The sequence below is a fragment of the Carex rostrata genome, chromosome 1 (genome assembly GCF_964058835.1).
Source record: "Carex rostrata chromosome 1, lpCarRost1.2, whole genome shotgun sequence".
NCBI classification, from domain to species: Eukaryota; Viridiplantae; Streptophyta; class Magnoliopsida; order Poales; family Cyperaceae; genus Carex; species Carex rostrata.
In genome coordinates, this window is record NC_135918.1 from 18,515,042 (window position 1) to 18,542,427 (window position 27,386).

At 34.2% G+C, this 27,386-nt stretch overlaps 1 protein-coding gene and 1 pseudogene across 2 annotated transcripts in view; both read left to right on the forward strand.

Moving 5' to 3' along the window:
• Nucleotides 1-5,178: 5,178 nt before the first annotated feature.
• Nucleotides 5,179-27,386, forward strand: part of LOC144571533 (uncharacterized) — a 44,652-nt pseudogene continuing 22,444 nt past the window's right edge. Inside the window, exons 1-2 of the transcript XR_013517530.1 lie at nt 5,179-5,199; nt 5,970-6,131. The product of XR_013517530.1 is annotated as an uncharacterized LOC144571533 (transcript). The remainder of the gene's footprint in view (nt 5,200-5,969; nt 6,132-27,386) is intronic.
• Nucleotides 19,748-20,316, forward strand: LOC144562393 (uncharacterized). The gene is made up of 2 exons (XM_078311613.1): nt 19,748-20,020; nt 20,111-20,316. The coding sequence occupies exons 1-2, from the start codon at nt 19,904-19,906 to the stop codon at nt 20,297-20,299; spliced, it is 306 nt and encodes a 101-aa protein (XP_078167739.1). The 5' UTR covers nt 19,748-19,903; the 3' UTR covers nt 20,300-20,316.

Below are 27,386 nucleotides of genomic sequence, written 5' to 3' on the forward strand. Positions count from 1 at the left end.
CCTATGAATTATAAGACTGAATGTCAACTTTCTCAAATATTAAGAATACCCTTTCAACAAGTTGCTTGAGGTACTTAGTTGCAGTCACCTATATATATTCTGTTAAATTATCAGCACCAATTACTATCGGAAGGCCCAAGTCCAGTAATCAATTTAGAGTATTCAAGATATATAGCCGGTTATAATAATCCAAGTGGGTTATTCTAGAAAGTTCTATACTCTTGTAATATATCATAAGGTAAATTTCATTGGAGGTCACTCAACTTTGCTCTTTGTCACGAATTAGTCACTCAAGTATAATTTGTCTCTTGAAAGCCACCGAACTTTTTATTTGTTCCGATTAAGTCACTCCATCACTTTTTTCATCCAAAATGTTAATGAATTGGCACATGGACGTCCAAATCATCATTTTTAAAAATTATTAAATCCTTCGACTTATTTGGGTACAATTTGGGAACACCATTCTATTCCCACCCTTTCCCTCTTCCTTTTTTTTTTTTCTTTTCCTCTTCTTCTTTATCTTCCTGACTCTTTGTTTTCACATGCAAGTTAGCCTTCAACTTATATCTCGGATTGATCTTTCGTTATCAGTTTAATACAAAGTCATATATTTAACTATATTCTCTACGATATTAATAGTAGTGTCAATTTACGAAAAAATTGTGATGATACGACATTGGTAGATCCCTGAATGGGGGTGGAAATCAATGGTTGGACTTTTCATTTTGGGTACATCTTTTTACTTCTAGGTAAATATAACTTTTGTTGGTAGAATGCTTGCCAGTGCAATAAGATTAGTCCATCTTATTAATTGGCGCATAGAAGAAGGGGCTCGTCTCAGGTTTTAATACATAGTACTGAGATTAAGGATGAGACGATAAATATTTATTTCACGCACCTGTAACCCTGTTTATTAGTTTAGGATTTTACAGTGAGATACGAAGAGGGAAAACTAAGTCTGAAAGAGAGAGAAGAAGAGGAAAAGAAAAAAAAGGAAGAGGGAAGAGGGAAAGAGTGGGAATAAAATGGTGTTCTCAAATTGTACTCAAATAAGTCAATGATTTAATAATTTTCAAAAATGATGACTTGGACGTCCATGTGTCAATTCATTAAATTTTTGGATGAAAAAGTGATCGAGTGACTTAATTGGAACAAATAAAAAGTTCGGTGACTTCTAGAAGACAAATCAAACTTAAGTGGCCAATTCATAACAAAAAACAAAGTTGAGTGACCTCCAACGAAATTAACCCTTTATCATAGTTAGTATCATGTACTCTCTAGAGAAATCAACCTACATATATGAGTAATGTCAGTAGAATATATATGTCAAATCTAGAAACTTTAGTACCGACATATATTAGTATAAATAGGATGTAGAGCTTGTGTACCGAAATTTTTATAAATATCTAAATCAAATAACAAATTACGGAATCTACCCTGTTTTGCAATGGAATTCGAAAAATACCCAATCCGGTTATCCAATAACTGAATTTGATACAAATTTCCGGTTAACCACTGCCGGGACTCAAAAAAACAAATCCGGTTAATGGTTAACAGGATTTGTGCATTTTTTTTTTTAAAACAGAAATTTTTTATTTTTTTTATTTTTTGTATTAAAATATTAGAAATGTTGAATATATTTATTTGAAAATAGATGAAATACAATATAATTTGATTTATTATAAAGACTGCAACAAATAACCCGGATCAATATTTTTCAGATCGGATTTTTCACGGCTGTAAGAAAAATTAATATATTTATTTGTGTTATTGGAAAAAATAAAAATAATTAGATTCTGAGTTATTGATCCCGGTTCAAAAGTCACTTATAGGTAATCCAGAAAATATTGTGACATTTCTAGTAAATTTAAAATTTATATCTATTTTGAGAATTTTTTTTGAAAACCAATCATTAAATAAATTAAAGTTTTTTATTTTTTTCAAAAATAGATACAATTTTTTTTATAAATTAAATGTACTAGAAGGATCACAATATTTTCTGGATTACCTAGAAGTGACTTTTGAACCGGGATCAATAACTCAGAATCTAATTATTTTTATTTTTTTCCAATAACACATAAAGAAATATATTAATTTTTTTTACAGCTGCGAAAAATCCGATCTAAAAAATATTGATCCGGGTTATTTGTTGCAATCTTTCTAATAAATCAAATTATATTGTATTCCATCTATTTTCAAAGAAAGATATTCAACATTTCTAATATTTTAATACAAAAAAGTGCAAAATGCATAAATCCGGTTAACCATTAGCCGGATTTGTTTTTTTGAGTCCGGGCAGTGGTTAATCATAAATTTGTATCAAATCTGGTTATTGGATAACCGGATTGGATATTTTTCGAATTTCATTGCAAAACAAAATAGATTCCGTAATTTGTTAGTTGATTTGGATATTTATAAAAATTTCGGGCTTGTGTAGATAGGTGAATTAGAGAGTAAAGCAAGGCGTCAGTGATAGGTAGAATATATCAAAGTCTCGAGTAATAAAATAAATCATATTATAAACTCACCTCCGACACAGTTTCCTCCGACACATTTTCCAACATATTCTCTCCTTTCTCGATCTGGTGTAACAAAATCTCAGATTCAATTGAAACAGCAAGCTCCATCAAGTAACCTGCAATGCAAAAGAAACAATTATAAAACACTATAATTTATGAAATGTTATAAACTTGAAACTCTAGACCTTTGAGCCCCTTTCAACAGATCAGGCCCCACAGTGGAGACCGGAATAGTATAGGATGGGCAGGAAATCAGTGAGAAAGAGAGAGAAGAGAGGAGCTTACCAGGCACCGTTTCTGTTTCAGGTTCGGTCTGGTGGACTCAACAGCAGAAGAGAGAGAGAGGATGGAGAGGGTAACTGAGTGAAGGAGGGAGAGGGACAAAGAGGAAGGTTTAATTATAGAGGGATGCTTCTATGAATTGCTGCTACAAAAAAATTATAGTTAATTTGAATGAGTTACAATCATGATTCTGAAACTCGGAATTGGAATCGGATTTTTGACCGTTGAATCAGAATCGGATGAATCGGCCGGAATCAGAAAAATTGGATCGGTAACTCGGATTTTTTTGGCAGAAGCTTGTTTTGTAGCCAAAAAATAGAAAAAAAATTGATAAAAATAATTTGTAAAAAAACTATATTAATTAAGATAAAATATTACACTCAAATAATCCAATAATTATATAATGTATTACAAACATTACAAATATAACACACTTTTATTGTCAGAAGCTATGCCGAGCTGGCTAGATTAAATCCAACGTACAACATCGATCATTAATTAAAAACAATTGTTAAAAATATTTCAACTTTATACAAAAGTGGTGTAAAACAAATTTGATTAATTAAAATTGAAACATGTCAATAGAAAACACAAACGTAATTATAAATAGAACTTTCGAATCTAATGAAACAAATAGCTAACAAATTAGCTTAGAATGAAAATTTCTAATTAACGTTTTATTAAAATGAATAGAATTAACGGTTCAATGAAACAATTGGATACCTAATATTTAATTCAGAGTCTTATATACGGTACCAAAGACGACACGATTCCTTGATTTACTCCTCCCTTCTAATTCTATGACAGATGGCCCCACCCCCATCTTAAATTATTTCTCTTCTACTTCACTGATCAGCTGACCCCACCGAAATGACCCCTTTATCATTTCCTTCTCCGCGTGCGTACTGCGTAGGGGTGTACAAAAATATCGTTAACCCACCCGATCCGTCTGACCCGTCCGACCCGACCCGTATTTTACCGGGTTGAGATGTTATTGGGTCGGGTACGGGTTGGATTTTGACAAACCCGTTACTCTGGGTCGGATCATGAATTTGCTCTTAATAACTCGTTTATACCCGGACCCGGCCTCAAATCTATTTACTCCTCCCCTCAACTGAAGGATTCCAGTAGATACTGGTAAAGCGGAAGAGGCTGTCAGAGAAGTAGAAATGGTTTTTTCGCAGTTGAGTCCCTAATTGATTTGGCTATTTTGGCAAATATGAAAGGGGCGGCACTCCGAAGCATTAATTAGGAACTTTAGATGAAGGGACGGGAACCACTGATCTTCCTGTTTTTTACTTCTTAGTTAATTTACTTTATATTTCTAGTTTGTCTTTTATTTAGGCACTTTAATTTCTATGAAGTAGGAAATGTAATCTTAGGAACAATTATTTTTCAATCAAAAGTACCTATGGTTTTTTCTCAAAAAAAAAAAGTTACCTAGTTTTAATAAAAAATAGTAAAAAGATGTATAATAGATTTTCGATTAAAATTATAACCCGTATAACCTGTAATAACCCGTATATAAAAAAATAGATGGGTTGGATTTGGTTATGGGTGGGTCAAGTAAAGAATTTTTTTAACCCGGTGTAATCGGGTTGGATTCAAATTTTAATAAAATATTATCAACCCGCCCGTTGTACACCCCTAGTACTGCGTACTCATTTCCTTCTCCCATTAAAATCGAATGGAGATTTCCGAGCTCCACCTTTTTCTGCGCCAATGGAAAATTCTGAAAATCGGCCAATCTCTTCTCTTCTCCTCAGCTGATCTCTTCCTGAGACCTCCAATTGAATTTCTGCGCCGATTGAGACTTTCCCCATGAAACTCGAATGGCACCGCCTACGACAGAGCACAGTACAGTCCGAGTTAGTGAGAATCGGAAATTTTTTCTTGGAATCGGCTCAACTCGGACAAAACTCGGCTGACTCGGCACTGTTCATCCGAGTTTGGCCGAAAAACTCGCACGGGCGCGAGAATCGGGTAAAACTTGGCCCAGACACCGCCGATTCCGAGTCGACTCGGCCGAGTCAACTCGGAATTGGCCGATTTTCGGAACCATGGTTACAATCGTTGATTGATTAAAGGGTAAAGTTGGAACAACTTTTTAAGGATGCTTCTACAATACGAACCAAAAGGAAGAAAGAGTCGGGCTCCAGAGTGGAGACAGACGTTGCGAGGCTCAAACCATTACCCGCCTCCAATTCCATTCCTTCTTCCAGTCAAACACTCCTAATCAAACCTTCCTTCACGGCCACCTATTCGCCCGAGAAACACTGCCATCATCGTATGAACCAGGGCTCGTTGACGACTCATGCAATACGTCCTCTCAAATTGAAAATTGTACCTAGGGTTTGAATCGGATTGAGAGAGTGAGATGTCGCTCCGCATAAAGGCGGTGATTGAGAAGCATGGTTTGAAAACTTAGCTGATTTCAAGTCAACTCGGCCAAGTCAACTTAGTATCAGCCATGTCCGGTTCGAGTTTCACCCGAGTCTCAAGCCCATGCGATTTTTTCAGCAAAACTCGGTTGAACAGTGTTTGACTCAGTCGAGTCATCCGATTTTCAAGCCGAGTCTAACCGAGTCTATCCAAGTCTAGCCCAGTAAAAAAAAATTTCAATTATCTTTAAATGCTTACTCAATAAAATGAGAATAATATCCAATAGATAATGAGTGAAACCAAAAACCACCAACGAATTACTATACGTTCCAAATTCTGGTAGTTGATAAGTGCATTGAAAAAAAAAAAGCGACTGAAAGGAAAAAACTGATGGAGCTTTTCACCGATAGATAATTCATTGTATCTATTTATAAACATGAACTGATTGCACAAACAAAAAAAATATTACATAATTGATAATAAAGTTAATATGTTTAAATACATGTAACTATGTTTAAAAAGTGTGTTTTATTTATAATGCTTGTATTACATTATGTAATTAGTAGATATTTTGAGTGTAATATTTTGTCTTAATATAGTTTTTTTACAAATTATATTTTAATCAATTTTCCTACTTTTTGGCTACAAAACAAGCTTCTGCCAAAAATACCCGAGTTACTGATCTGATTCTACCGATTTCGGCCGATTTATCCGATTCCGATTCCACAGTCAAAATCCCGATTTTGATTCCACCGTCAAAATCCCGATTCCGATTCCGAGTTTCAGAACCATGTTGAGAAGTTCGTACGAGAGCTACAAGAGGCTCTGGATGCAGATATACAGGATCAGATTATGAAGGAGCGGGAGATGCAGAGCTACATCTAGGAGAGAGAACGAGAAGTTGCCGAGAGAGAGGCCGCCTGGAAGGCCGAGCTCTCCTGCCGTGAGGTAATTTGCGTTGTTTATAATGTCATTTCTTAAACTATTTCTTTTCGTAATTAGAGAGTTTTGGAAGGTTTGTGGTACTGGTACAATGGACGGGGAAGTGAGAAATTACGAGGATGGAAATCTCAAAGAAGATCGAAACACGTAGATTTTATACTAATATGGATGTGCTGTATTGAGATACTTGGTAATCAATCGATTTTCTGATTTTATTGTTGAAAGTAAAATAAATTAAGGGGAAGCTGATGTCTTTATACTGGTGTGCAATCACAGAAATACTATTAGACGTTTAGATAATACTCCTCAATGCACGTGGAACTGGAAATTATCATACAGATACACAAGTTATATCGTTAACAATTTGTGTTGCAAATCTGCAATGATTATTCTGTCAGGAGAATATTAATCTTCTTACTAAGGATATTACGAGTTAAGACTTCACTAAAAAGGCGAATATTTAATTAGTTTGTTAATTATTTCTATAAGCAGTGTTAAGTTTTTAGGCCGGTCGAGCTGGTTTTATTAGCATCTTACCAAATGGTGGCACAGTGGGGTTATTGATTTCGGTCTGGCACCTATTGCTTTTATATCCTCTCTCTTTGTGTTTGTTGTGGGTGGGGACATGTTCAAAAAAGATCAGTAGAGTACGGGAGCACAAAATTATAGTTTTGTCAAAAAAGATCAGTAGAATACTCTAATTTTCGGTCTGGTGCCAGACCAAAAATTATAGTTCATGTTTTTGAATATGAAAAATCAAAAGATCCAACTGGTATGCAATTGAATATTCAGAACTCAGTAGCGTAAGGAAGCACAAAATCCAATAGATCTAGGGTTTGTACCAATTACCTGTAATAGCCCAGATAGGCGCAACTCGCGATTTGGTACAGACGTTCCCAATCGCGGGTTGCCATCGACCCGGTACTGTTGAACCGATGATCTGGGGAGGAAGAGTGATTTCACATATTATGGATTCGCGACTTTAATTTTCAATTGTGTCTCAGGGATGAGAGCAAGGAAATCGTTGTTATTTCTTGGTTTGAGATTGTAGCTGTTGCGTTTATTTTGTTTCGAAGAAACACAGCGGAGGTCGAAAGAAATAGAAAGAGACATATCGGAAAAGGAAGGTTTATATACGCATATTTGAGTTTTCGTTGGAATGTGAGGACCGAATCCATTAAAAACGGTTAAACAGAAGTGGATAAGACACTGTGGACAAAAAGTAAACAATAAAAGGTGGATATAAAGTTATGTATCTGAGCTTCAAAAATTCATGTTTTTGATCAAGATTTTACAGAGCAAAACGTTATGAAACGTTTTATAAACGCTGTAACGTTTTTGAACGCTCTTGCTGAGCTGTCAGAAAATTAAAACCCTAAATCGCAATTTGAACTAAAACGTTGTAACGTTTTATAAAATGTTATAACGTTTTGGTTCAAACAACTCATTTTTGAGCTGACACTATAAATAGAGCAGTGGGGTTCTTCCCCAATTGATCCTAGCCGACCCTAATTAATTCAAAAGCGATTTTCTGAGAGCTTAGCCTACTCCATTGTTGTGAGAGCTTAAAACTTCAAAATCCCTCAAGCAACCTCAAACTTATTTCACTAATCTTGATATAGATTATGTTAGAGTGATCTATTAAGTGTTTCTCTTGTGTTTCTAGACAATCGAGACCTTGTTCTCATCTCTTTGAGTTGGCCGTTTGACTTCCCGCTTGATGTGTAAGGGCTCAACGGTTCACAAGTTGTAATCCTTTCGTATTGGGTAATAGAAAGGCGCACCACACAAGGTTGCGAAGCCCCGGAGACGTAGGCCTTTGTTTTGCCGAACTCCGTTATCATCCCGCGTGTCAAATTTCTCTAAACTCATCTATTTACTTTCAATTGCAATTTAATTTCAGTTTTTGAGCAATTAGAGGTGCCCCTAAGTGTAACAGATTTTATTTTCTATGGTTCAAAAAATCTATGAATGGAATACTAATAATTTATAAAAATGACATATCAATAAGAGCAATAAATTTTCATTATTATGCAGATGATATTAAGGCAAATATTAAATGATGTATTCATAGCAATAAATTTTATTTAAAAAATTAATGTGGCTATTACAGAAGGAATAAATTTAGCATCCATCTGTGTGTATAAATATAACGAATATGTGACTACATTATATTTTCTCACATTCAAGTTGTAAAAAGTACTGGGCTCACCACGGCTTATGCAAAGTTGTATTTTTATATATTAATAATTATTGATATATGTTTTATCGGGTATTTTTACGGGTATCGGGTCAGGTTCGGTTATGGATCAGATAATTAAATGAAACCTATATCCTATCCATTACAGTATCAGTTCCGGTTCGGATCCAGATCAGATATTAAATTATTAATTTTGTAACCGTACCCATAATTTAACCGGTTATATTTTTTAAACTATACCATATCCAAATTAATCAGCTCCGGATCGGATTTAGGTAATCGGATAAAAGTAGCACCTCCACTCAGGACCACCATTGAACTTTGAATTAACATATTTGTCGCCAATAACATGGCCTGTAGTGAGATGTACTCCAAAATAATATCGTTTAGTTGACAAAGCATTTCAAGTTCATTACCGATATCAAGGGCTGTCAAAAAAGCTCGCAACTCGTGGCTTGCCTCTAGCTCGCTCGCTAACAGCTCGCTCGGTAGTGGACCGAGCTGATAACGAGCCAGCTCGGACCGGACCAGCTCGGCTCGTTAAGCTACAGTGAATTTAGGGTTTAGTCCTGTATAATTTTAAGTCCAGTCCCATTTTCAAAGGCGCAATTATGCAAAATTGATGTATTTTCAGTTTGGGAAGAAATGATATGGGCTTTAGTTGCTTGAAGATGTGCCTGCTGGACAATTTTTTAAATTTTTTGAATGGGATTTCTTATTTTTTTTATTTTTGAATTTGTATAATAGCAGCCCAATAAAGTCCAGCGAGCCAGCTCGTCAGCTCGCGAGCTAGCTCGGGCTGGCTTGTCACAAGCTGAGCTAGGGATTTTGGCTCGGATGACCTAGGTCCAGCTCGCTCGATCCAGGCTCGGACCAAAATAAACGAGCCGAGCTAAGGCCCAGCTCGGCCTGAGCCAGCTCGTTTACAGCCCTACCGATATGTTGTTTTAAACAATACACATCCATATACACTCCAAAATGGTTTGAACAGTTCTTTTTTAAACGCACACTTCTTGATGTTTTATTTGCGTTTTGATTCTTAATTTTTATAGTATGAGATGATTAATGTTCCTACATGAGATATATCTATTTGTGGATATTGTCAAACACTCACTAGTGGAAAATATGGAATCAGGATTGGTTATATACTCATATTAGTATCGAAATACAACCGATCCTGATAAAGGCGATACTGATACTACAATAATCTGGATCGGTTATTCAACCGATCCAGATAGAAACTATCAAGATCGGTTGTTTAAATAACCGATCCAAATAGTAACCATTAGGATCGGTTGTTTAATATAACCGATCCTAATTCAAAAAAAAAAACTTTTAGGATCGGTTATTTTAAACAACTGATCCTAATAGTAGTAATCTAGATCGGTTGTTTAAAATAACCGATCCTGATGTTTTATTGAAGCTAAACAAAAATTATTTATTTGACCAGCTTCCTAAATTTTTTTTTGCACAGTAAGAAGCAATAATAAAATATCATATACACATCCTAAATTAAATATCATACACATCTTAAATTATTACAAAGAATTCATGTTCATGCAAAGTTTACCTAAACTAAAGCTTTAGAAATAACCAAACTGTGAACTCTCTATCAACAAAAATTAAGTTTTGCATCACTAAAGAGCAGAGTGAATTAGTCATCACTGCTTATCCCTACAAGAAAATAGCACCAGAAAAAGGAAAACAAATCATCAAAGTGAATTTCTCGTACGACCTTCAAAAAAATTCCATAATTTTGGCACCAAAAACACAATATCAAATAAATTTCAGAACCTGACATTGCCGAAAATAAGCCTTAGCATGACCCTCCCTCTCACAAATTGCAAACTCAGTATCTAATAGAGCACCATTGAAATCCCCTAACTTCAATTTGCAAGCCTGAAAAAGTACCAACAAAGTAACTTCAATTTGCAAGCCTGAAAAAGTACTAAAAGTTTTTTTTTTAGAATTAGAATCGGTTGTTTAGAGAGAACCGATCCTGATAGTATCAGGATCTGTTCTAAGCTAATAACTGATCCTAATATATGATAATTAGGATCAGTTCTTAGCTTAGAACCGATTCTAATACTATCAGGATCGGTTTTTAGAGAGAATCGGTCCTAAAAGTGCATAAATTAGGAACGGTTGACCAAAAAACCTGTTTTTAAGATCGGTTTTTTTAATAAAACTGATCCAGATAGGTATTAATATCGGTTGGTTCCTTTAACCGATCCAGATAGGCCGATTATGATTCTAATTTTTCCACTAGTGTTAAGTTTTGATCTAAATTGCTATTTGGATCCATTAGACTGTATATTTATGTTATTGCATATGTATAGACTATTTTTGTACTGGATGAAAAGGGTTCGTTGGTTCATGCATCCAACTTAGAAGATGACAAAGGGCAACTTACGTATATCAGTGTTCATTGGTTCATTGGTTTTTTGTCGCCATCTCAATTAGCATTAAAATTAAAACTTCAATGATAGGGAACTCTTACCGCCAACACACACCCCCCTCATCTCCCACCAGCCCACCCATCCCGCCAGCCAGCTCTCCGCCCCCTTCTTATCTTCTTTCTCTCCGGTGAGAACCGTGAATGGTTAGCTCCAACCTTTTCTCATCCTCACCTCGGACATTCTTCGGCGGTTTTTTCCACTTCAACCGCTGGATCTCGGTGTGTGGAAATAGTGAAACGGAATGTAACATTCCAATTTTTGAAAAAATTTAAATTTTATTTGACTTGAAATAAAGTATGTTAAAAAAATTACAATTATTTCTTCCAAATAATGGTGATGACTCTAGGAATAGAGCTTGACAGCGATGGTCTTCTAAAAACGACAACTTGATTTTAGAATAAATTAACCCCGGGACCAGGAACACTGGAGGTGGCTAGGCTACGATAATATGATTGATTGATTCACTTTTGTACTATACTGAACAACTAACACTACTGTTTAATGACTGATAATATGATTGATTGATTGATCCACGTTTGTATTGATGAAATGCTAAATATCTATAAATGGATAAGGTTGAATATTTAAGTAAATTAAATATTGGTGCAAAATTATAGATTCTTTTCACAATGATTGAAATGTCCGATGCCACACAGTAACTATTAGGATCGGTTGTTTAATATAACCGATCCTAATTAAAAAAATAATAATTTAGGATCGGTTATTTTAAACAACCGATCCTAATAGTAGTAATCTGGATCGGTTGTTTAAAATAACCGATCCTAATTCTAAAAAAAAGAAAAAAAAATTTAGGATCGGTTTTTTTAAACAACCGATCCTAATAGTAGTAATCTAGATCGATTGTTTAAAATAACTGATTCTGATAGTTTATTGAAGCTAAAAAAAAATATTTTTATTTATTTGACCAGCTTCTATATATATTTTGCTGGCCAGCATCCTAATTTTTTTTTTTGCACCGTAAGAAGCAATAATCAAATATCATATACACATCCTAAATTAAATATCAGACACATCTTAAATTATTACAAAAAATTCTTGTTCATGCAAAGTTTACCTAAACTAAAGCTTTAGAAATAACCAAAATGTGAACTCTTTATCAACAAAAATTAAGTTTTGAATCGCTAAAGAGCAGAGTGAATTAGTCATCACTGCTTATCCCTACAAGAAAATAGCACCAGAAAAAGGAAAACAAATCATCAAAGTGAATTTCTCGTACGACCTTCAAAAAAATTCCATAATTTTGGCACCAAAAACACAATATGAAATAAATTTCAGAACCTGTCATTGCCGAAAATAAGCCTTAGCATGACCCTCCCTCTCACAAATTGCAAACTCAGTATCTAATAGAGCACCATTGAAATCCCCTAACTTCAATTTGCAAACCTTAAAAAGTACCAACAAAGTAACTTCAATTTGCAAGCCTGAAAAAGTACTAAAAGTTTTTTTTTTTAGAATTAGAATCGGTTGTTTAGAGAGAACCGATCCTGATAGTATCAGGATCTGTTCTAAGCTAATAACTGATCCTAATATATGATAATTAGGATCAGTTCTTAGCTTAGAACCGATCCTAATACTATCAGGATCGGTTTTTAGAGAGAATCGGTCCTAAAAGTGCATAAATTAGGAACGGTTGACCAAAAAACCTGTTTTTAAGATCGGTTTTTTTAATAAAACTGATCCAGATAGGTATTAATATCGGTTGGTTCCTTTAACCGATCCAGATAGGCCGATTATGATTCTAATTTTTCCACTAGTGTTAAGTTTTGATCTAAATTGCTATTTGGATCCATTAGACTATGTATATTTATGTTATTGCATATGTATAGACTATTTTTGTACTGGATGAAAAGGGTTCGTTGGTTCATGCATCCAACTTAGAAGATGACAAAGGGCAACTTACGTATATCAGTGTTCATTGGTTCATTGGTTTTTTGTCGCCATCTCAATTAGCATTAAAATTAAAACTTCAATGATAGGGAACTCTTACCGCCAACACACACCCCCCTCATCTCCCACCAGCCCACCCATCCCGCCAGCCAGCTCTCCGCCCCCTTCTTATCTTCTTTCTCTCCGGTGAGAACCGTGAATGGTTAGCTCCAACCTTTTCTCATCCTCACCTCGGACATTCTTCGGCGGTTTTTTCCACTTCAACCGCTGGATCTCGGTGTGTGGAAATAGTGAAACGGAATGTAACATTCCAATTTTTGAAAAAATTTAAATTTTATTTGACTTGAAATAAAGTATGTTAAAAAAATTACAATTATTTCTTCCAAATAATGGTGATGACTCTAGGAATAGAGCTTGACAGCGATGGTCTTCTAAAAACGACAACTTGATTTTAGAATAAATTAACCCCGGGACCAGGAACACTGGAGGTGGCTAGGCTACGATAATATGATTGATTGATTCACTTTTGTACTATACTGAACAACTAACACTACTGTTTAATGACTGATAATATGATTGATTGATTGATCCACGTTTGTATTGATGAAATGCTAAATATCTATAAATGGATAAGGTTGAATATTTAAGTAAATTAAAGATTGGTGCAAAATTATAGATTCTTTTCTTCTTTTTTTAAGTTATCAAAAACCCGTAGGTTTATTACAATTACAACCCACATTCAGACAGTAGGCGATATTGAGAGACTGAAAACCAAATCTAACCCTCCGCCCTATTACAGCACCTTTTTTATATTCCTTTTACAAGTCGAAACAGGGAAAAGTATAGCCTAAGTGATCCCAACCATGAATTCGCCCTTTCTTAGCTAAAAAATTTAGGATCGGTTTTTTTAAACAACCGATCCTAATAGTAGTAATCTGGATCGGTTGTTTAAAATAACCGATCCTGATGTTTTATTGAAGCTAAAAAAAAATTTTTTTTTTATTTGACCAGCTTCCATATATATTTTGCTGGCCAGCATCCTATTTTTTTTTTTTTGCACAATAAGAAGCAATAATCAAATATCATATACACATCCTAAATTAAATATCATACACATCTTACATTATTACAAAAAAATTCATGTTCATGCAAAGTTTACCTAAACTAAAGCTTTAAAAATAACCAAAATGTGAACTCTCTATCAACAAAAAATAAGTTTTGAATCGCTAAAGAGCAGAGTGAATTAGTCATCACTGCTTATCCCTACAAGAAGATAACACCAGAAAAAAGGAAAACATATCATCAAAGCGAATTTCTCGTACGACCCTTGAAAAAATTTCATAATTTTGGCACAAAAAACACAATATCAAATAAATTTCAGAATCTGTCCTTGCCGAAAATAAGCCTTAGCATGACCCTCCCTCTCACGAATTGCAAAATCAGTATCTAATAGAGCACCATTGGACTCATCTAACTTCAATTTGCAAGCTTGAAAAAATACCAACAAGGTAACGTTCAAAATAAAATTTGCAAATGGAAGACAAAATTAACATCAAAACTCTTAAATCACATGCAAATCCACTTTGTTAATAAACCTAAAATTAATAGTAAAGCTTACTGAGCGGAGAGGGTGAGGCGAGAGGGAGAGCGGCTTTGAGAGGGAGAGACAGAGACAGAGAGAGAGAAACACGGAGGAGAGAGAGAGACGGAGATAGAGAGAGACACGGAGGAGAGGGAGAGAGAGAGAGAGGGATGAGTTGAGACTCAAATATTTTGGATAAGTACAGAGGCGCGAAACAAAAATAAACCCTAGCGCTATAAGCATTAGGATCGGTTCTCTCTAAAAACCAATCCTGATAATATCATAATCGGTTCTATGCTAAGAACCGATCCTAATTATCATATATTAGAATCGATTATTAGCTTAGAACCGATCCTGATACTATCAGGATCGGTTCTCTCTAAACAACCGATCATAATTCTAAAAAAAAAAAAAACTTTTAGGATCGGTTATTTTTAACAACCGATCCTAAAAGTTTTTTTTTAGAATTAGGATCTGAAAAAAAAAACTTTTAGGATTGGTTATTTTTAACAACCGATCTTAAAAATTTTTTTTTTTAAGAATTAGGATCTGAAAACAAAAACTTTTAGGATCGGTTGTTAAAAATAACCGATCCTGATAGTATCAGGATCGGTTCTAAACTAATAACTGATCCTAATATATGATAATTAGGATCGGTTCTTAGCTTAGAACCGATCCTAAAAGTGCATAAATTAGGAACGGTTGACCAAAAAACCTGTTTTTAAGATCGGTTTTTTTAATAAAACCGATCCAGATAGGTATTAGTATCGGTTGGTTCTTATAGCCGATCTAGATAGACCGATCCTGATTCCAGTTTTTCCACTAGTGACTATCCTCAACTGTATGCTATAAAGATGATCATGTCTCGATATGTATATTTTGTGCGGAGGGAAATTATTCATCAAGAATACTGATATCCTTCATATTTGATATGTTAATGATGATATCTTTTGCCCTCTTAATGAAGTAAGAAAATATTTATGCAATTGTGATGAAGGAGTTAATCATAATTTACTAAGATATATTGCTTAGAATCAAGTAAAACAAATTGCAAGAATGACATACTCATATCTTAAATTTATTCATGATATCATGTGATATGCATGAGAATTGAAATAAAGAAAATATCCTTGAGGATCATGATATTGTAGTAGACATGTCATGTGTGTTATTTGAGTAATTATAATGTACATTACTAGATGCCTCTTATAATTTATAGAATTAAAAAAAAAAAGGTTCTGATTATATTACCAGCATGATACGGATCTTATAATTGGTCACACCTCAAAAAAGGAATTTCCTAGAAATAATTTATTTAGGCATATCATATGGGGATATGAATATGATGTTAGTTAAATTTATTACTATAGTTGTAGTTATTTAATTATCATATGAGGCCCAAATAAATGTTATGTGATAAAATAAATAATCCTAAGAAAAGTTATTTGATATGATTGAAATGTCATATAACTTTATTTCTCAACGCAATGATGCACATAGTTAAATGGTATAGTTATATGGCAATTGGGTTAATGTTTAAAACATAGGAAGAACAAACGGAAAAGTGGTAATTAAGCGAGAACATGAAAAATTACCACAGGTGCGATACAACTACTTCAAACTCAACAGAGACTTTTACTGTGAAGTCATCCTACCAAGCATACATGAACATGCCAATGAAAAAGACACGATCAACAGAATTTGGAAATTGAAGGTGCATGCCTCCAATATTCAAGGTCTTTGCATGGTAGAATCATCATTTCACTCGTGAACTCAATGGAGCCGGTTGTATCTAACCTCTTTATGATAGCCGAAACGGCACATGAGTTGTAAGAAGCAGTAAAGCTTATGTATGACCAGCAAAATAATTAATTTCACACATATTTATCAACTTATGTAGGAAATCCAATAGGAAAAACAATGGTCAATAAGCAATAGCAGATACCTTGGTGCTCTCGGAAAAAAAAAATGTAATGAGCTTTGATCCTATCAGCCAATAACAACAGATCTGACCACGCTCCAAAAGCAAGCCGAAGAGGATGATACTTTTCAGTATATTGCGGGGTTAAACCTGAGTTATGAAGCAGTAAGATCTAAAATTTTGACCATGGTACCTCTTCCTTCTTATTCTCAAATCAAAAATTTAATTCAACAAGAAGAGAGTAGGAAACTTGTCATGAATGGTTCACAAATTGCAAGCCATGAGAGACACGAAATTCATGGCTTAATTAGCTATAAAAAATTTCAATTTTAATCAAAAATCAAGCTTTCAGAATCATCCAAATCAATACAAAAATGAGAAAATATTAACTTAGTCACAGTATACCAACTTACACTGCTAGGGGCAGTTCTCCAGTCCATGATGCGTCCTGGCTGCACTGAAGATGCGTCTCGGGCTCTTCGGACCGGCTAGACATGCTAGGTGGGTCCCACACTGGCACCACACCTTGCGACCCCCTTCGTGTGAAACTACTAGAAGCTTCTGTCGGTTCTCCGACAAACCTCGGGTAGCCACCACACTGACAAAACCGGCATTAGTAATTGGCACCTCCGCATTGTGCTCTAGATTGTTCCCCATATTGTGCATTAGATATTCGACACGTTTGACACTTCTTCATCGATCCTCCCCATCTCTAATCAATGATGAGGTCATGCTAGGCACCATTTGATCCTCACGCCGGGTAATTACCTGATCCGGTCCGTTAACCGTATAGTAACGAATCGTACGGGTTCAGTTTAGATTATCTCCATTTGCATATCGACTGGGAAATCAATCGGAGGCATGCCTCCGAGTCGCCTAACCCTTCTTCTGTGTCATTCGCCAAGAGCGGCCGCTCGTGATTACATTGGTGATTAAAACTCATGTACCTGGAATAGTCTTCAGGTTGAGATACACAATTGATAAATTAAGATGAACCAAATATGAATTTTTAATTGTAAGTAAAATAGTAATTAGCTTTAGCAATCTAATTCATTTGTAAATAATAATGTATTTAATTTGTTTGCAGAAAAACAAGGATCCATATTCTCTTGAGATAACAGGATATTTCTATTAGATCCGGACAGTCTGAGTCAATTAATTAATCCAGCCCAAAGTAAAATGCACAGGGCTCTTTAATATTCGTACTGATTCTGATTGGATGGTACAGATCTAGACAGAAATTTTATGCTACCTTAGGTGATATCTGTTCCAAAAAAATAAAAAAATTGTATCTTTGACAAAGTTGAACACAATATGCGAACGAGATGAAACACCTTTTGTATCCGTTGAACATTTTCCTAGCTAATAATTGCTAACTATATAGCTAGCTACGTTATTAATTTTCTATTTTCGTTAAGTATTATAAGGACCTGTTCGGATGTAATCCCGAAAATACTGTTTACGTGGGAAAAAAAAAATTCACTCAGACTGAATTTTTTTTTCCCACGTAAACAGTAAATTTTAGTTCGAACTTTTTCTATTCCTATTCCTATTCTCATTTCCACTGTGCAGCCGAACAGGTCTAAAAGAGAAAAATAATGAAGGTACGTATAATCTGAAAAGTTGATGATTATTTTGCTAGACGTCCCTAGATTTTGTGTCTCCAACATTTTCTTTCAAGTTCAGATCGTACAAGTCGATCAATCCAATTTGTATATATAATAGCTTCAAAAGTTCTTTTCCAAAGCTATCATGAAGGATCCGAATTTGCTGTAATCCAAAACTAATGAACAGTAACCCTAAAAGTCCAGCAATCCTAATTTATCTGTCAAACTGTGTTTGAAATGCGTGCACGAAAAACCAGTTGTTTCGAAATGCGTTTTCGAAAAAAAATTCAATGGCTGGATTCGGATTATAGGGATTTGAGGTTACTGTTCACTAGTTTCGGATTGTAGCAAATTTATTTTCATCATGAACATGTTTGTTGCATACGGAATGGAGGTCCTTTAATTTTTTTTTTTTTTAGATTTATGGTACTTAAATTTTGCAGTTATGTACTAGATTTTTTTACGAAAAAATGAAGGTCTAGTTCTAAATTTCTAAACTATTTCTCTTTGATAGAATGGATTCAACAATGCTATTTCCGGTCAGCTATATGATATAACAAATTAAAACACATGCACGTAGAATATATTAGATTGCTATTATTTCTGCAACAATATAATTAATTGACCAGATCGTTTAATTATTCAAGAAGAATAAAGAAAAAGATAAATGGGGGCTACAAACATAAAATTCTGAAAACTTATACAAACTAAAATTAGTTGTTCTTCAGTGGATTTGAACATAAGATAACATTACATAAAATATACCATCACATAATAAATGATCTGAATTAGTTGCAAGCATAACATAAAAAAGTCTGAATTACCTAACCTAACATAAGATACCTTACCTAACATAACCTAACATAACATTATAACTAGTCCAAAATATATGATCACAACATAGCATAATATAACGTAACATAACATACATAATATCACATAAGCTCAAACCATAAATTTAAATATATATATATATATATATATATATATATATATATATATATTTAAGGACCTCCACTCGCTATAGTGTCCCTGAGGTGATTTTTTTTTCGTGCAAGGGATTCCACCTGGACGCCATACCAAATAGTTGCCTTCTCATTTTTAAAATTTGCGTAAATTCTTTTTCATTTTTAATTTTTTTTTCTATTTACTATTAATAAAAATTTTGGGTGCTCTGTTATTTCATTAAACACATGATTACAAACAATGTGTCTTATTGTATTATTATCACTGTAAATTTTCGTAGGTTGCTCAATTTGGATCCCATATATTGTAGTAATTGCTTCAACCATTGGAGTTCACATGCACCTATCTTAGTATTGAACTTCAGCATTGAATATTGTCACAACATTTTACTTCTTGTTTTTGAGGTAGCTAAGTTTCCTCCAACAAATATCATTGGGCCGATATTTTATCTCAAAATCGTAAAACTGAAACCGATATCTTTGGGCTTATTATTCAGGCCCATCAACAGCAGTGATGGTTTCCTCTAAGGCCTACTACTTGAGGCCCAATAGCATTGCAAATTTTTCAATTGAAGGAGCTACTACACAAATCACCCCTCAGCTACCTGATTCAGTGGATAGCATCAGAACCATCTATATCAAATCTGAAAGCTATATCAAATCTATATCAAATCTCAAACCATCTATATCAATCGAACGGTGTACATTGTGTCCGCTTTCAACTTTTCGCCGACGCAGTAGAGAGACACTGTCATGTGGGGTCCACTCCCAGAGACCGAAATATCTGAAGTAACTCAAATTTTGACAATAGATCCGAACTGTCCGATCAGAATCCGGGTCAATCTGGCGGGAGGTGGAATGCACGGGACCTTTAATATTCGTGCCAATAGTGATCTGACGGTCCGTATCTAAAACTCAAAATTTATGTTACTTTAGGGATATATTAATTCCCACTCCTGAGATCCATAACGACTTAGCGACAAAATTTGAATCTCTCCAACTTGAACTCGAGAAATTTTGAAATCTAAAAAAAAAAAAAGAATTGAAGAAATGACGAAACGGGTTTGAACTCGTTCAAATCCAAATCCAAACCGATTTGAAGTGAGACTGAGAAGAAGGAGAGGAGAGGAGATCAGATGGAGTTCACAGAAGCGTTCAAGCAGGCGGGGCCATGTTGCTTCTCTCCCGATTCTCGCTTCCTCGCTGTGGCTGTCGATCATCGCTTGTTCATTCGCAATGTTATTTCTCTCAAGGTATTTCTTCCTGGTTGTCAATTGTGCAAAGTATGGGGACTTATTTGGAAAATTGATGTCAAGATAACTAACTATTTGCTGCTTAATTAGGTTGAACAACTATATTCGTGTGTAGACAAGATCAGCTTCATCGAGTGGGCCCCCGATCCACAGTATATCCTCTGTGGCCTCTACAAGTGGCCTATGGTACAAGCGTGGTCGCTGACTCAGCCTGAGTGGACGTGCAAGATCGATGACGGCCCTGCTGGCATTGCCTATGCCATGTATGATTTTTATTAGATGATTAAGAGAATGTATTGATAAATTAAAGAATGATCAGTGATAACTAATTGTAGCACCTAGTTGATATAAATAACTAATTTTATTAAGGGTCAAGGGTATAATGGGTAATTGGGTATCTGTTAAGATCAACATTTTTCTTAAACAAACTATAATTTTTTTATTCTTTTAATAAAGGGTAAAATGGTTATTTTATAAATTTAAAATGAGTTTTAATATAAAAGACAATAGATGGGTAAATTTGTGAGTTTTGGAAGTTTAGAGGGGGAAATACGTAATTTCGAAGTTTAGAGGGGGAAATATGTAATTTTAAGGTTTTTGAGGGGTATACGTGAAATCCCCCCTAAAATGTAATGATCATCCATTTTATGTTTGATCAGCATTTTTCTTAAACATAAATTTTCTATCCTTTTAACATAGGGTAAAATTGGTATTTTATAAATTGAAAATGAGTTTTAATATAAAAGACAATAAAATGGGTAAATTTGTGAGTTTTGGAAGTTTAGAGGGGAAATATGTAATTTTGAGTTTTTTGAGGGGTATACATGAAATTCCCCCTAAAATCTCAGTAGTCAAATTAGTGATTGATTTTCTTACCTTGAGCAATGTCGGTGTTGAGCTCAAAGCTAGCTTGCAACTGGTTGATTTTCTTGCGCTTTCCACATTGGTATGCTGGATTTGTGGGCTTCAAATTCAGCAACTTTGCGTGAGGGTTTTGTTGTGTTTGCACCACGAAGATTTGTCGAAAAGGCTCACCAAATTCTATGATGAACATGACCACCATCCTGAAAATAAAAAGCTAAAAGAAAAGTTGGGTTAGTCTTGTTTGAGCAGCGAGATGTATTGCCCAATGATCAGGTTGATTGGGACCTCCATGTGGTTTTAGTTGAGCGGTTTGGAGCTTGAGTTTGAAATAAGTCTGCTTCTCAATTAGCCATACAGACATAACAAGTTTTGTATGTCTCAGGCAATTCGCACTTTCACTGAAATAATCAAGGTAGGAACAATTCATTCGGTATTGAACCGATATGTCATCAACACATGAGAGAGAAAACCAGTTAAAAACCGCTATATTCTTCACACACATGAGAAAGGACTCATCCTTCTTAAGAACACGAATCACACAAACCATCATGATTTTCTGTTTCAATTCTTTTCTCACAAAATCCCACACTTGCCAATAAACTTCAGCATTCTTCATTTCTAAAATTTTCTGGTTCTCATCACAAAAATTGGTATTTCTAAACCCGTTATGAATAACTTCTCCATCATATTGCCACGGTTTCTCTAATACAACGTGACACATATTTCTAGAATTTTCAACATACCATACCACATTCCAGTAATCTTTTCCAAGATAAACATTCACCATACACTTATGATTTTCTTGTACCAATTTAGGCTTTTGAAACCACAACATTTTGCAAGATTGAGTGTAATGTTCAGACTTTAGCACCAATTTCTCCATCCAAATTTTTGACACCAAATTTTCAATATTCCCTCTATCAAAAATAATTTCACATACCTTGCAATGTAAGGTGCAATGCATATAAAAAATTATGTTGCGAAACCATACCTCATCTTCTACCAATTTGGAATTTCGGGTACCGACATAACCCGCCAAAATTTTATCATCTTTCTTCATAAGTTGCAGCAGGTTTTCTTCACTTTCTTGATCATTAAACTCAAATGAAAAGCATTTAGTTTTCATGACTTGCTGTTCCAAAATTATGTGTTCAGATTTGGCTATTTTCATGAAAGGTTTCGATACTTTTGGGTCAAGGTCTTTGCTACACAAAATCAAATCTTCATTTCTAATTTTCATCATCTTCACAGTAGGATAAGGGAAGAAATCAAAAGAGTGGTACAGCTTAACAAATTCATTTCCATTTAATTCCAATGCAAAGCGAACAAGAATAGAATTGTGCAAACCACAAACGGGTAGTCTAACAATCGGTTCCATTATTTTATCAAAACTGAAATCAAACCCAATTTTGCAACTTCTAAAAAAATTCAAGTACCTCTCATTTGTTGTTTCACTTCTTGGTTTTAGTAAATGATCTTCATATCCATACCTTGAAACTTCATTTTTCAAGACGAACAAATCGTGGACTATTGAGAAAGAGTAAACCTCCAAGTTTGTACTCGTCACGGTTGAGGTTACCGGTAAATCACCGATAATGTCTTCATCAAAGATTGAGAGATTGTTAGATGGCTCCATTTCTTTCTCGGGTTCACCCATCAAGTTATTGACATCATCCTCATCATCGGGATATTCATCAAAAATCGGTGGAGTATCAAATGACATACTTTCATTCGCAAAAATTTCAGCAGCCTCAAAAACACTATGGTCCAAACCAGAAATTGTTTTCACCAAACAAGTTTTTGAGTTATGTCCATCACATCCACATTTAAAACATTTTACACTCCTTGTGTTGGACTGAACCAAGCTAGACTTCTCTAACATCATCGGGTCCATACGGGTCTTTTTGGTTACCATAACAAACGGTTTAAACTTCCTCTTACAAGACCCATTTTTGTCAAGCTTGTGAGAACACAATTTAAGAGAACAAAATCCTTTGTTCCTACTAGGCTTTTGCTCTTTCATTTGTTTTCTAACTTTCAAATCAGATTTCGGTAAGAAAGAATGTGAGGGAAAAGGGTTAAGAGAACTTCTAGAAAAAGACTTCTTACAAACTTTTCTCTTGAGGTTTTTGGAATGGTTGTTTCTCCGCTGGAGGTGAGGTGAAGGAAAAACTTTGTTGCTGGAGATGTTACGAAGGCGGTGGTCACAAGAAATGTTGGTGTAGTTCGCAGATTCGTGCCTCGGTCGGCGGTCTCGACTCTCACGAGTTGTTCTTGTTGGAGAATCGTGCCTCATTTGGCGATCGCGATTCTCACAAGGGTTGCTTCTCGAAGGTCCATGCCTCATTCGGCGGTCTTGGTTTCGATCGGCGGCCTCCACTAGCGAAATACGCCATAGGAGTTGTTGGACGTGCTGTCTCAACTCGATCATCTCAACGTCTCGTCGGTCTTGGTCTTCATACTCAGGCCGGTTGTGTGTTGCACGATGCACCATCTTCAACCTAGAGCTCTGATATCAAATGACACGGTCCGGCCAATGAGATTCACAAGGACACCAGCGAGTTCAACTAAACATCACTCAAGAGGAGCAAAGCTCAACCCAATAGTGGATAAGAGGAGATAAACTCAACTCAAACAATAAAATTCGTATATATTCAATAGTTGCCTTACAATCTGACCTTGGACTCTTATATAGCCATATTCCATCTCTAGATGCTTCCTAACAATTAATACAACATTCAACCACATTTTCTAATATCAAAATACAATTAATAAACTCCTAGAGACACTCAAAAGACACTCCTAATATCCCACAAAATAAAACTTAAAAACAGAAAACAAATTATAACTCTCACAGACTCCAACCAGATCAGTTGACTTAACACTCCATTTAGACCACGATAATTTATTCTTATGGGATAAGTCCCAACATGAAAGTTGTAGAACATTCTCTTATCTTTCCACAGAATTTTGAATCACCTTAATTGGACTTCGTATGAAGGAGATATGGCCCAAACACTAAAGCCTGTTTTTCTGTCCAGCAAGCTATATATCAAGGAACGGGCTTAGTTTTGACTCGGGCCAGGATCATCTTGAGCATAAATTAGGCTTGTCTTGGTCCAGAGAAGGTTGACAGGACCTTTGTTGTTGACTTGGTCAATTGAAGCGTCCCATATGACATGTCACTGAATGATGAGGCCTATAAGCTTCAAAAGTTTTAGAACGGTGCAATTCGGGCGGTGTCATATCTGGACCTTTTTCTTAATTTTGGTAGTAGGTGAATAGCTTAATCAGGATCTTTTGTTTAGAATATTCCTTAAATTAAAGGGTATTTCACCAAAAAAAATCTCTTTGGAATATTTCTTTTATTAATGATCAATATAAATTATTAATATTTTTATGATAGTCCTTTTTTGAATCATGTATTTTTATTTTATACTATAGTAATAATTTGTACACTAGTGGAAAAACTGGAATCAGGATCGGCCTATCTAGATCGGTTATATGGACACCCGATCCTAATAAGTATCTGGATCGGTTTATTTAAAACAACCGATCCTAAAAACTATTCAGATCGGTTTTTAGTAACAACTGATCCTAGTTTAATACTATTAGGATCGGTTTTTTGTGGAAACGGTTCCTGATACTATCAGGATCAGTTTTATTTTAGAACCGATCCTAATAGTTCAATCATTTGGATCTGTTTTTACTAAAAACCGTTCCTGATAGTATCAGGATCAGTTTCCAACAAAAACCGATCCTAATAGTTTGAACTATTAGGATCAGTTATTGGTTAGAACCGATCTTGATACTATCAGGATCTGTTTTAAATAAAACTGATCCTGATAGTAATGTATATTTTTTAAGAAACTAGAAAGAAATTTTTTTTTTTTATTCCATGAATATACATATTAGTTATAAATGATTTCGATGTAACATTTGGCAAATTGAAAAAAGAAAGAGATACATTATTTCCAGAGAATAGAGAACTAAATTTCCAGGAGCATATCACAGCACCTGTCCCCTCATTAAGTGTCATTGCTGATGACAAACCTCCAAAAGAAACAAAACACACACCAAGAACCATAAATCTAGAATTCCAAAACATATAAGATTACACTTCTTTTTTTGGTAAAAAGCCAAGGTCCAGTTTCATTAAGAAACAGTGTTAAATTACAAAAACATAGTAAAAATCTTCAGAGCTCCAGTCATCCAAAATTCAAAGAACCAATTTTTTTCAGTCTGACTCTTCATTTTGTTCTTCATCTGACTCCGAAGATCCTTCATCTGACTCCGAAGATCCTACATCCATCTCTTCCCCTTTCTTTGATGATCCTTCAACTAACTTTTTACTTATTATTTAATTATTTTTGTATCTTTGATTTATTTAATTAAAGTAGATTATCTTTGTGATTTGTCTAATCTGGAACGGTTCTACAGGTAAAAACCGTTCCAGATTGTTATCTGGAACGGTTTTTACCTGTAGAACCGTTCCAGATTACTTTTTCTGATTTATTTTGAACTAATATATATATCTGAGATATTAGAAAGTTAAAAAAAAATTAAATAGATAACTGTACAAGATTTTTTTGTATCTTAATAATTAACTGTACAAAAAGAATTGTATAGAAATGTGTTTGAGTATATGTATGTGTAGGTCTGTGCAATTTTATGTAAAAAAATTGATTATCTTTGTGATTTTTCTAATCTAGAACGGTTCTATAGGTAACAACCGTTCCAGAATGTTATCTGGAACGGTTTTTACCTATAAAACCGTTCCAGATTACTTTTTCTGATTTATTTTGAACTAATATATATATCTGAGATATTAGAAAGTTAAAAAAAAATTAAATAAATAACTCTACCAGATTTTTTGTATCTTAATAATTAACTGTACAAAAAGAATTGTATAGAAATGTGTTTGAGTATGTGTATGTATAGGTATGTGCAATTTTATGTAAAAAAATTGATTATCTTTGTGATTTGTCTAATCTGGAACGGTTCTACAGGTAAAAACCGTTCCAGATTGTTATCTGGAACGGTTTTTACATGTAGAACCGTTCCAGATTACTTTTTCTGATTTATTTTGAACTAATATATATATATGAGATATTAGAAAGTTAAAAAAAATTAAATAAATAACTGTACAAGATTTTTTTTTATCTTAATAATTAACTGTACAAAAAGAATTGTATAGAAATGTGTTTGAGTATGTGTATGTGTAGGTATGTGCAATTTTATGTAAAAAAAGTTTAATATTTTGGTCATTTTTATAATCTGGAACGGTTCTACAGGTAAAAACCGTTCCAGATTGTTATCTGGAACGGTTGTTACCTGTAGAACCGTTCCAGATTACTTTTTCTGATTTATTTTGAACTAATATATATATCTGAGATATTAGAAAGTTAAAAAAAAATTAAATAGATAACTGTACAAGATTTTTTTGTATCTTAATAATTAACTGTACAAAAAGAATTGTATAGAAATGTGTTTGAGTATATGTATGTGTAGGTCTGTGCAATTTTATGTAAAAAAATTGATTATCTTTGTGATTTTTCTAATCTAGAACGGTTCTATAGGTAACAACCGTTCCAGAATGTTATCTGGAACGGTTTTTACCTATAGAACCGTTCCAGATTACTTTTTCTGATTTATTTTGAACTATATATATATCTGAGATATTAGAAAGTTAAAAAAAAATTAAATAAATAACTCTACCAGATTTTTTGTATCTTAATAATTAACTGTACAAAAAGAATTGTATAGAAATGTGTTTGAGTATGTGTATGTATAGGTATGTGCAATTTTATGTAAAAAAATTGATTATCTTTGTGATTTGTCTAATCTGGAACGGTTCTACAGGTAAAAACCGTTCCAGATTGTTATCTGGAACGGTTTTTACATGTAGAACCGTTCCAGATTACTTTTTCTGATTTATTTTGAACTAATATATATATCTGAGATATTAGAAAGTTAAAAAAAATTAAATAGATAACTGTACAAGATTTTTTTGTATCTTAATAATTAACTGTACAAAAAGAATTGTATAGAAATGTGTTTGAGTATATGTATGTGTAGGTCTGTGCAATTTTATGTAAAAAAATTGATTATCTTTGTGATTTTTCTAATCTAGAACGGTTCTATAGGTAACAACCGTTCCAGAATGTTATCTGGAACGGTTTTTACCTATAGAACCGTTCCAGATTACTTTTTCTGATTTATTTTGAACTAATATATATATCTGAGATATTAGAAAGTTAAAAAAAAATTAAATAAATAACTCTACCAGATTTTTTGTATCTTAATAATTAACTGTACAAAAAGAATTGTATAGAAATGTGTTTGAGTATGTGTATGTATAGGTATGTGCAATTTTATGTAAAAAAATTGATTATCTTTGTGATTTGTCTAATCTGGAACGGTTCTACAGGTAAAAACCGTTCCAGATTGTTATCTGGAACGGTTTTTACATGTAGAACCGTTCCAGATTACTTTTTCTGAT

Coding starts and splice junctions, on each gene's coding strand:
- LOC144562393 (XM_078311613.1), top strand. CDS start 19,904: ATGGAGTTCACAGAAGCGTTCAAGCAGGCGGGGCCATGTTGCTTCTCT. Junction 20,021..20,110: donor GCAATGTTATTTCTCTCAAG/GTATTTCTTCCT, acceptor CTGCTTAATTAG/GTTGAACAACTATATTCGTG.